This window comes from Lupinus angustifolius, unplaced genomic scaffold, assembly GCF_001865875.1.
Source record: "Lupinus angustifolius cultivar Tanjil unplaced genomic scaffold, LupAngTanjil_v1.0 Scaffold_461, whole genome shotgun sequence".
Lineage (NCBI taxonomy): Eukaryota > Viridiplantae > Streptophyta > Magnoliopsida > Fabales > Fabaceae > Lupinus > Lupinus angustifolius.
The window spans coordinates 92,904-104,359 of NW_017727849.1; the positions used below are offsets into that span (position 1 = coordinate 92,904).

The 11,456-nt window shown below is 32.6% G+C and overlaps 1 protein-coding gene and 1 long non-coding RNA gene across 2 annotated transcripts; both read left to right on the forward strand.

Annotated features, from left to right (window-relative positions):
• The first annotated feature begins 3,603 nt into the window (after positions 1–3,603).
• On the forward strand, positions 3,604–8,925 carry LOC109341424 (NADH--cytochrome b5 reductase 1). Its single transcript, XM_019579328.1, has 9 exons — positions 3,604–3,893; positions 4,706–4,847; positions 5,064–5,154; positions 5,271–5,348; positions 6,233–6,313; positions 6,412–6,501; positions 7,064–7,129; positions 8,393–8,479; positions 8,612–8,925. The coding sequence occupies exons 1-9, from the start codon at positions 3,785–3,787 to the stop codon at positions 8,702–8,704; spliced, it is 837 nt and encodes a 278-aa protein (XP_019434873.1). The 5' UTR covers positions 3,604–3,784; the 3' UTR covers positions 8,705–8,925.
• Positions 8,926–9,391: 466 nt separating this feature from the next.
• Positions 9,392–10,840, forward strand: LOC109341419. Its single transcript, XR_002106959.1, has 2 exons — positions 9,392–10,394; positions 10,527–10,840. It is a non-coding gene; the product is annotated as an uncharacterized LOC109341419 (long non-coding RNA).
• Positions 10,841–11,456: the final 616 nt, after the last annotated feature.

An 11,456-nucleotide genomic window follows, 5' to 3' on the forward strand; every position in this document is an offset into this window, starting at 1 on the left:
CATATGATTAGAGCACCTAGAATCCAAGAACCATGCATCATTTCTTTTTTCTTCATTTTCTTCTACAAGAGCCATTAGAAGTAGCTCTTCATCATCATTCCATTCTGCATAATTTGTTTCTTTGTTCCATTTAGGACATTCATATTAAAAATGCTCCAAATTATGACACTTGGAACACTCCACGGTGTCCCTTGTGAAATTTTGTCTCACTCTTCCACGTCCTCTCTCACGGTATCTTCCTCTCCCTCTACTACTTTCCACATTCAGGGCTTATTCGTCATCTCGATTGACCCTTTTGAAATTTTGTTCATAAACTAGAGAGCTTTGAAGTTCGTCAATGGACATTGTTTCTGTGTTCTTTAACTCCTCAATTAAAATGACTACATATGTAAATTTATCTGTCAACGTGCGGAGAATTTTCTCCACCAATTTCAAGTCAGACATAACCTCACCATTGCTTCTCATTTTGTTGGCCACCACCATCACTCTAGCAAAATACTCCATAATGGTTTCTGCATCTGTCATGTCCAGCACCTCAAACTCTCTTCTTAAAGAGTTTAACATTGACTTTTTCACACGAGCATTCCTCGATACTTTCTTTTCAGAGAGTCCCAAAAAATCTTGGATGTACGCCTTTTCAGGACTTGTTCAAATATTGATCTATCAATTGCCCGGAAAAGACAATGTTTGACCTTGTGATCATTGGTTTTGGCTTTCTGTAGCAACTCCCGTTGTTCTTCAGTAAGCACATCAGTTTCAATCGGTTCCTGGAAGCCAATTTCAATCATGGTCCAGAGATCTTTAGCACGAAGAAGATTCTCCATTAATTCACTCTAATGATCATAATGGAGACTATCAAAATGAGGAATTTTTTCAGAAAGCTCTCCTCCACTCATCTTTGTGTTTCTCTCCCTTTTCACTAAGATGCGACTTAGGTTTCTTTTATTAGGCCCAATGGAGGCTCTGATACCAATTTGTTGGAATATGGAATGTAATCCAAAGGTTTAGAAACTAAAAACTACCACTTTATTGATAGTTAAAACACTATTAAATAGCCAATACACATACAGTAGAAAAGCTATAAAATTGGCCACCCATCCCATGATAAGATAAATCAAAAACTACTTCTTAAAGACTAGGATAAATTGAAACACCGATACTAACGTGCCCTATTCTCTCTAACAAATAACCTATCAAACTTTAAGGATTCTATAACATTAGCTAGGAGTAAATATGATTATGAAAGTATTTCCGGTTAAGAATAATTCGGAGACTAAGTTTCCTTAGAATTTGTACAAGGTTATTTCTTACTTTATTTTTTCCCTACTTTTATTTCAATTCTATGAATTAATAAACAATCCTTCAAAAAGTATATAAATAAGTGATATATACTTGTCATCTAAAAAACAAGTGATGTCTTAATATTTAAATATCAAAATTTTAATATCTTATTTGACACGGTATATATTCATATTTATTTCCGACATGCTTTTTCATTTTTTGTATAAATGTGTTTTTTATTCAAAAAAAGCTTGCATTCGTTGTTCTAATTCAAGAAACATTTTCCTTACCAATACAATTAAATTCTACTCAACTCAAAGGTCAAAACGCAAATTGAATAAAAAAATGACTTCCGCCTTGTTTACTTCATAATTTGTTAAAATTAAAGGAAGATTGTATTTGTACCTTCTTAAAAAGAGGCTACAATATTTGAAAACTAGTTCCTAAAAGCTATTTAGAATAAATTGGTCTCAGAACATATTTTATAAATGTTCATATTTCCCATTAAATTAAGCAAATTTCCTATTTTTTACTCCAATGGTGTAACTCACATTTTGTCATTAAATGGACCTCACTATTTGTCTATTTTGAACTGTTCAAGCGAGTGTTACTGAATAGTTAAAAGTATATATTTTCCAATGCTAATTCAAACTAATACTGTTAAATGTTCACTTTCAATATTTTAACAATGCTCACTCAAACAAATAAACAAACGCTGTTAAATTTATTTCAACTATTTAACAACACTCCCTCAAACGAATACGATTAAATATCTACAAATATGAAGAAAATAGAATCATTGCACTTTCTTCCCCTTCTTATTGTTAGTTAATGTGTTATCCCTTTTCTCTTTCTTCATTTTTTATTATTATTTCGGGCCTTGTAGAAATAAGAAACATGTTCTAATTAGAGAATAAATCTCTATTTACAACAAAAATATATCATACCCAACACCACCAAAATTTATAGACAATGTGTTTTTTTGTTAAGGTCCAATAGACCACAAACTTTAGATAATTCGAACTTCAGTTTTATGGTTTAAGCTTTTAACAAACTTTATTAATTACCCACAACTCAAAACATACTTCAAACTTAATTGGAGTTTCAAAGTATTTATTAAAAACATATATTGTGTAGACAAGTCCAAATAATATACAAATCAATGTATCTTTATTATTTTTTGTTACAAAATGTATCAACATTTCTAAAGAAATATTGTTTAAATTGTTCTTATAATATAGTGTAACGAACCAAAAATAATAAAGATATATTGACTCATATATTATTTGGACTTGTCTCTACAATATATCATGTTTTGTTTAACTTAATTGCATTTATCACATTTTTTGTTTAAAAGATTACACTTATTTCTGATGCAGACGTGATCAAAGTATAGAAATTAGGGGAGGTTTGTGTAGGCGTAAAAAAGTGAGGGGTAATTTATGTAATTTCACTAAAACTCAGGGAATGACAATATAATTTCCTTATATATATATATAGTTATAAGTTTTCAAATAAATTCATATCTATATATTATATACACAAAATTCACAACTACAACTTATAAGCTAATGTTTCCATATATAAGTTTAGGGAGTTTAAACATTCAATTGAAAAACATGTCCCCAATTAAAAGAGAAATAGTTTTCTTAAAAAAACATATAATAAATTTATTATATTTGGATAAGAATTTATTTTCTACCACAAATATAGTGAAAATATGAAGAAAAAAAAAACAATGCATTAAACATATTGTAACACTTTAATCAACAAAATATTGATTTAATGATATAAGATCTCACCCGAACTCATATAAATACTAAAAGTTTCATAACAACAAAGTGACAATAACATCCATACATTCCCAAAGGAATGATTAATTAAACATGGAAAGAGTTTAAGTGATATCAATAAATTGTTTATGAAAAAGATACTTTCAAGTAAAGGGAAGATTTAAGTGTTTCTCTTCGTGTTTTTAATAAAAAATATAATTTTATCATAAATAAAAGGACACGTTGTCTTTTGTTTGTATATGATAGCTATTCATTATTTACACTAGTATGTAGACGCACCAAAGTCAATATTACATGTTTTTATGTATTCAGTTTTATATATTTTATTTTTAGAATGTATTTGTTATATTTTTTATGTATTTATGATAATGTTGAATTTAATATGAATTGTAGAAATTAAATAATATGTAGGGCAAAATATGAAATAAAAATTACGGGCAGAAGTTACACCATATTTTTTTGCTGTTTATATATATATATATATATATATATAGTATATATATATTACAAATAAAAAACTCTTATAACTCGATTTGACGTTTGATGCTATACCAAATTTCAGCACCATCTAGCTTTCAGAATTTTGGTAGTTGCACCAGATTCCTCATTTGTCAATTCCCCTCCTCCATTAAAACCCCATCACTTTTCTCTTTCTTATATATCTTAACTTCTTTACATACCCATTAACCTCTTCACCTATTCATATCAAAATGGATTTCTTACACACACCTGAATATCATGTAGTTGTGGGTGTGGCCGTTGCTATTGTAGCTGTTGGGGTTGGTGCTTTCTACCTCTATTCATCTAAGAAGCCCAAAGGTTTATTCTTTTTCAACTTTATGTCTTGCCCAGTTAAAAAAGTTCACTGCTTCTGCTTTTATTTCTTCCATAGAAGACGATACTACCAATGACATTGTTGTTTTTTGGGAATATTGAATTTTGGGTTTTGTCTGTCTTAGCTCTACTAACATAACAGAAGACACAAAATAGTTTTGTTTTATTTTTATATGTTTCCACCTAAGTTGATGTTAGAATTCTCAGATTTGTTTATTTGTTTTGAGAAAAAAACTATTTTTCCTCTTAAAATTAATCTATGTCCCAAAGTGTGAATATCTTGGTCATAGATAAGATACTCTTGGCTGTTTGTGCTTATGAAAAAAAGTAGCACATCGATATAAGTTGGTGGTCCTTTGCAGTTTGCATCCAAAATTACTATTTGTTCCAATAATAGAGTTGAAGCATGTTTAGGTTTCATGTTTTATTTGCTAGTGGTAGGAGTTGGCTTAGAAGAATTATTTTTGGGAATCAATATCCGATCTTTAAATTCTTGACTGGATCATGTGTTAGAGAATCGATAGTGACGGCTCAGTGCACGAGACTCTCACCTAGAGCGAGTAATATTAAAAAATACATAATATTTTCCTTTTCACAAAGTGCTTTAGCTCGAGTCTTGACAGTAGGTTTTGTAACTGTGTGGAATTTTGCTTACATGCCTGAAAATGCAAGACCTTAGTTACATGTTTGATTATGAAACTAAAGATAGATTGAAGCGTGATGGTAGTCCAATATAATGTAAAACTCAATTGACTCCATCTTTGGTGGCTAATATCATGTCATCCTTGTGCTTATAGGTTGCTTGGACCCAGAAAATTTCAAGGAGTTTAAACTTGTCAAGCGTGACCAGCTGAGCCATAATGTTGCAAAGTTCAGATTTGAACTCCCAACATCTACCTCTGTTTTGGGTCTTCCAATTGGGCAACATATAAGTTGCAGGTTCTGTTGCTTGATGTTGTTTATCATGTCTTCTTTCCTTTCAATTATAATCAGTTCTGTTTATAATTGTGTCTAATTTAGTATCTGCTCATTGGTTCGTTTATGTTAGGTGAGATCACAAACACTCAATTATAGTTTATAACAGAAATTATTCCGATATTTTTAGTGTCTATCAATCTATTGTGCTCATATTGTGACGAGCTACTCTTTGAATAGGGGTAAGGATGGCCAAGGTGAAGATGTTATCAAACCATATACCCCCACTACTTTGGATTCTGATGTTGGATATTTTGAACTAGTTATTAAGGTATATTCAGAATCAATTAACTTTATCCTTATGCTTTTTCTAACTTATTACATTATTTTTTATTTTGTCCCTTAGTTGTTCTTGTTTTCTTTTTTCCTAAAATATGTATTGATTAGATGTACCCACAAGGAAGGATGTCACACCATTTCCGCGAGATGCGTGTTGGTGACTATCTTGCAGTTAGAGGTCCAAAGGTTAGTTTTTTTAACTTATTTGTATACAGACTTTTCAGGGTTTCCTGTTTTGTTGACCTTTCAGTGTAACTGTGATGCTTTATTCTTGTTTCCCATATGATTCCATGGAAATTTCTAGTTTTTTAAAAGTAATTTTTATTTCATTTTGTATTTTGATGAGATGGTACATCGAAATCTTACTGCAAGAAGCCAAAATCATGTTAAATGTCTGATCCAAAGGGGAATGGTCTGTTGGAGTAACTTATTGGTTAGATGTTGCCAACAATATTTTTATTCACCTATTAGTTAGTTAAATAATATTTTCCATTTTATCAAAGCCTATTACTAAGTTAGAAACCATCTTTGTTAGAGATACATTGGTTGTAAATTTATAAATGTAAAGTCAAATAATCCCCTATTTAAACTAGTAGCAATTTTGGTCTAGTAGTGTAAGGCCCCACTAGATCTTCAGGTATCATACTAGGCCAAAGGTCAAAGATTTGATTCCTAGGAGCGACACTTGTAAGGAGGGACAACCACATACCCTAAAAGATATTAGTTTCTTACCCATGGGGTGAAGGTATACTCTTGGTTACCAAAAAAACTAGTAGCAATCTTGGGACCAATTTCTGTAATTATGGTGTAATTAATACTCACTAGTCAGTATTGATTCACGATCTAGCACACTCTAATTTTCAAGTCTCTTGTTTCAGATCCATATGAATTTGTAAGCTCTAATTTCTCTTTTCGACTTGGCAATGAACTCTTTTCATTCATTCTTCCCTTATGAAAATTGTGTTTTCTTCTCCCTCTTATTGTTGCACATTTTCAAATTCATAATTGTTTATATCAAACCAAAGACTTGTTATTTCGATAGTTGGGCTTTAAGACGTAGTTGCTTTCAGGGACGTTTCAAGTACCAACCTGGCGAGGTTAGAGCATTCGGGATGCTTGCTGGAGGGTCTGGAATCACTCCAATGTTCCAAGTATATAATAAAGACACATGTTCTTTGTTTGTTCATCACTAAGAGGACAATTCTTTAACGGAATTTTTTATTAATTTGATTGCTGGTTGCCATTCAAGGTTGCTAGAGCTATACTAGAAAACCCGAAAGACGAGACCAAGGTGCATCTTATATATGCCAATGTTACATATGAGGACATTCTTTTGAAGGTAACTAGCTTATATCTTTTTACATGATATATGATGTTCTTCACTTAATTTAAGAATTTCTGAATTAGACACTTGATTCAGATTAATCAATTTCTGAACTAGACACTTGTTCTATGATCTTGTTGTCATTGTTTGGCAAACTGACAGAGTCAAAATGCATTATGATACAATTTTTGTTCATTACAACATGGCAAATTCCACTTATATAATCAATTGATGATTTGTTTGTAGTGCCTTGTAGTTGGAGACAATAGAACTAATTCTGCAATTTGACAGTATGTGATAGCTGTCCCAAAATATGTAGGTTAATTTGCTAAGTTTGAACCGAAAAAAATTGCGACCGGTTACAGAAATGTATTGTTAAGTATTTTATAGTGTAAAAGAATTTATTAATGGTTTAACTGTAGCGGCAATGTGTCCTATACTCAACAACAACATCCAAGCCTTCTTATCCTTATGCAATGCTTTTATAGAATAACAAGTTTGTATCAGAAATCCTTCACTGGCCAATACTTGCATTTTGAAAACTGTCATTAATGGAAATCCATTTATATACGTGCAGGAAGAACTTGACGGTCTTGCTACTAACTATCCAGATCAGTTCAAAATATACTATGTCTTAAATCAGGTTAGATGCTATATCATGCAGATTTATAATTTTCATATTATCTACTATGCCTGTTTCTTTTGCTCCATAAAGGTTGAGTTGTCATGCAAAATATTTGTGTCGGTAACGTCAAATAATAAAATCCCATCAATCCTTGATTCAACTAACACAACAATTCATTATTGTTCACAAGGACAATTGATATGAAAACTTATATGGTCATTGTTAGAACTGGTACTGTTTTGAATAGAGAAATAGAAGATAGGTAGAAGAAAGTGATGATTCAAGATCAATGTGATCTTGAATTATGCTTTATTATGATTGTAGAGTTTCAATTGGAATCTTACACCAATTGGAATAGCCCAGGGTTCACTGATTTCCAAATCAGTAACCTACCTGTGTTTCTAGTTTACAACAACTAACTACCAATTACATCAACTACTATTTATAGATTTCCTTCCAACTACTAACTGTCTTAACAGAAAACTATCCCACCCTCTTATTCCTTCTTACATACACGTTTTTAATAAGGGATTTTACCCTTGTCCTATCAGTCATTATCAGGAAAGAACTTCGTCGGACATTGACGGCCCTAAGGACAGTTTTTGCAGAATGGGTGATAAGAGATCATTTGGAATAAATTAATATAACTTGGCCACTTAATTACCAAACAGTTGACATTGCCTTTACACTGTTTGTTGATATTGCTTTTGGTGAAGTGAGTTATAATTTTATATCTTAATTCTTAAAGCTCTGCAACAGAACTAGGTATCTGATATTGTACTGCATCTAGCCTGATGCATCCATTCTCATTAGAACATCTACTTTCTAACTTGAATTATGCCCAACTTGATGTTTTTTTTTGAACAATATTTAACTTCCCAGGTTGCTTAATGATGAAAGTTAAGGATTACTCATTTTGATGTGTTTGCTATTCTTTGTTGTGTATAGTTGGAAATGAACATTAGAATATTCAATGACTCATTTGCAACTCTAGAATTCCTCTGGGATATTTACAAAAAGGAGGGTTTTCGATTCTAAAGGACTGAATGCACAAATAAAATTGTTTTATTATTAAATAATATGGTTACTCTTGTGGGCTTTGTCCATTTTAGTGGTCTTTCTTTGTTATACACACTTTGTTGCATGACTCTGTGACTTAGGTCTCAGTTGTTTCTGTTTTTTGTGTGAGGCTTATGTTCTTTCTTTGTACTGTTCTCTTCTACTAATATTTCTCTTTTTAAAAATGTCTCCTACTCTCTTTGAATTCTGTTATACAACTAGCCTCCTGAAGTGTGGGATGGTGGTGTCGGATTTGTATCAAAGGAGATGATTGAAACCCATTTTCCCGCTCCAGCACATGACGTGAAGGTAATTGTTTTAATTATTTTACCTATTTCTCCAAAAAAAATCCTTTGTGCTCTCCATGTTATCATGTTTTCTTTGCTTATCTTCATATAAAAGAAAGATAACTGATTAGGCATAAACCTTGTTGGTTTTCAGACATTGAGATGTGGCCCACCACCAATGAACAAAGCCATGGCTGCTCACCTTGATGCCATTGGATATGCTCCTGAGATGCAGTTCCAGTTCTGATTGCCTTCTTTGTGGTCCTTGACATTGCATTAAATTATGAGTCCTTAAGACTATGCATTTAGTTTTAGATCGTTCTTTAGTGTGAACATCTGAAATTATTGCTTCTCATGATAATGAGACTAGCTCATTTACCATGTGCTAGAACATAGAAATGCGAAGGTTTAGTTATTATTAAGCTGCATTGAATAAAATTGTCATCACTTGTCCATGATTTAGCTCGGTCAAGCTACCGGACATGAAATACGAGTGCCTTGTTTCAAACCCCCAGAAGATCGTTTCTCTTGCCCCCCCTCCCCTTTTTGATTCATGTGAGTCTATGCTTGTACTAAAACAAATCAATAAAAAATTGACTTCACCTAGCATTATTTTTCTAACAGATTTTAAAGCAGATACAAAGGTCTTTGAGTTACAATCAATCTAACAATTTTAAGATTAGGACTTTGATTTGTAAGTGTGAAAAAATTGACAGTGAAGGTGGGTACCAATGTACCATAGGGTTTTCAAAATCCAATTGGCGCTGATGAAGTAAAAACCCTTTCAAAAAGTGCATAACTGGTTTTTTGAAGTGATCATGATGTTGGTTATGTAGGAGAGAGATCTCCAATTTGTTGGTATAGTCTGAATTCTTAGGTCTAATGTCTAGGATCTTAGCAATTGGAATCTTACACCAATTGGAATAGCCCAGGGTTCACTGATTTCCAAATCAGTAACCTACCTGTGTTTCTAGTTTACAACAACTAACTACCAATTACATCAACTACTATTTATAGATTTCCTTCCAACTACTAACTGTCTTAACAGAAAACTATCCCACCCTCTTATTCCTTCTTACATACACGTTTTTAATAAGGGATTTTACCCTTGTCCTATCAGTCATTATCAGGAAAGAACTTCGTCGGACATTGACGGCCCTAAGGACAGTTTTTGCAGAATGGGTGATAAGAGATCATTTGGAATAAATTAATATAACTTGGCCACTTAATTACCAAACAGTTGACATTGCCTTTACACTGTTTGTTGATATTGCTTTTGGTGAAGTGAGTTATAATTTTATATCTTAATTCTTAAAGCTCTGCAACAGAACTAGGTATCTGATATTGTACTGCATCTAGCCTGATGCATCCATTCTCATTAGAACATCTACTTTCTAACTTGAATTATGCCCAACTTGATGTTTTTTTTTGAACAATATTTAACTTCCCAGGTTGCTTAATGATGAAAGTTAAGGATTACTCATTTTGATGTGTTTGCTATTCTTTGTTGTGTATAGTTGGAAATGAACATTAGAATATTCAATGACTCATTTGCAACTCTAGAATTCCTCTGGGATATTTACAAAAAGGAGGGTTTTCGATTCTAAAGGACTGAATGCACAAATAAAATTGTTTTATTATTAAATAATATGGTTACTCTTGTGGGCTTTGTCCATTTTAGTGGTCTTTCTTTGTTATACACACTTTGTTGCATGACTCTGTGACTTAGGTCTCAGTTGTTTCTGTTTTTTGTGTGAGGCTTATGTTCTTTCTTTGTACTGTTCTCTTCTACTAATATTTCTCTTTTTAAAAATGTCTCCTACTCTCTTTGAATTCTGTTATACAACTAGCCTCCTGAAGTGTGGGATGGTGGTGTCGGATTTGTATCAAAGGAGATGATTGAAACCCATTTTCCCGCTCCAGCACATGACGTGAAGGTAATTGTTTTAATTATTTTACCTATTTCTCCAAAAAAAATCCTTTGTGCTCTCCATGTTATCATGTTTTCTTTGCTTATCTTCATATAAAAGAAAGATAACTGATTAGGCATAAACCTTGTTGGTTTTCAGACATTGAGATGTGGCCCACCACCAATGAACAAAGCCATGGCTGCTCACCTTGATGCCATTGGATATGCTCCTGAGATGCAGTTCCAGTTCTGATTGCCTTCTTTGTGGTCCTTGACATTGCATTAAATTATGAGTCCTTAAGACTATGCATTTAGTTTTAGATCGTTCTTTAGTGTGAACATCTGAAATTATTGCTTCTCATGATAATGAGACTAGCTCATTTACCATGTGCTAGAACATAGAAATGCGAAGGTTTAGTTATTATTAAGCTGCATTGAATAAAATTGTCATCACTTGTCCATGATTTAGCTCGGTCAAGCTACCGGACATGAAATACGAGTGCCTTGTTTCAAACCCCCAGAAGATCGTTTCTCTTGCCCCCCCTCCCCTTTTTGATTCATGTGAGTCTATGCTTGTACTAAAACAAATCAATAAAAAATTGACTTCACCTAGCATTATTTTTCTAACAGATTTTAAAGCAGATACAAAGGTCTTTGAGTTACAATCAATCTAACAATTTTAAGATTAGGACTTTGATTTGTAAGTGTGAAAAAATTGACAGTGAAGGTGGGTACCAATGTACCATAGGGTTTTCAAAATCCAATTGGCGCTGATGAAGTAAAAACCCTTTCAAAAAGTGCATAACTGGTTTTTTGAAGTGATCATGATGTTGGTTATGTAGGAGAGAGATCTCCAATTTGTTGGTATAGTCTGAATTCTTAGGTCTAATGTCTAGGATCTTAGTCTGAGAGTAGAATGTTTCTTTTGATCAAGACTGTTTTATTTTTAGGTCTTAATTCATGTAATGTGAGTCACGCACCTCAATCGGTTATGCTATTCTCTCTGGAAAAACACCTAAATCTCGTAAATCATGGGTGAGCTCTTATCCTATACTTTGCCCTCTCATTCTATCGCCCTCTTTTATGTCAT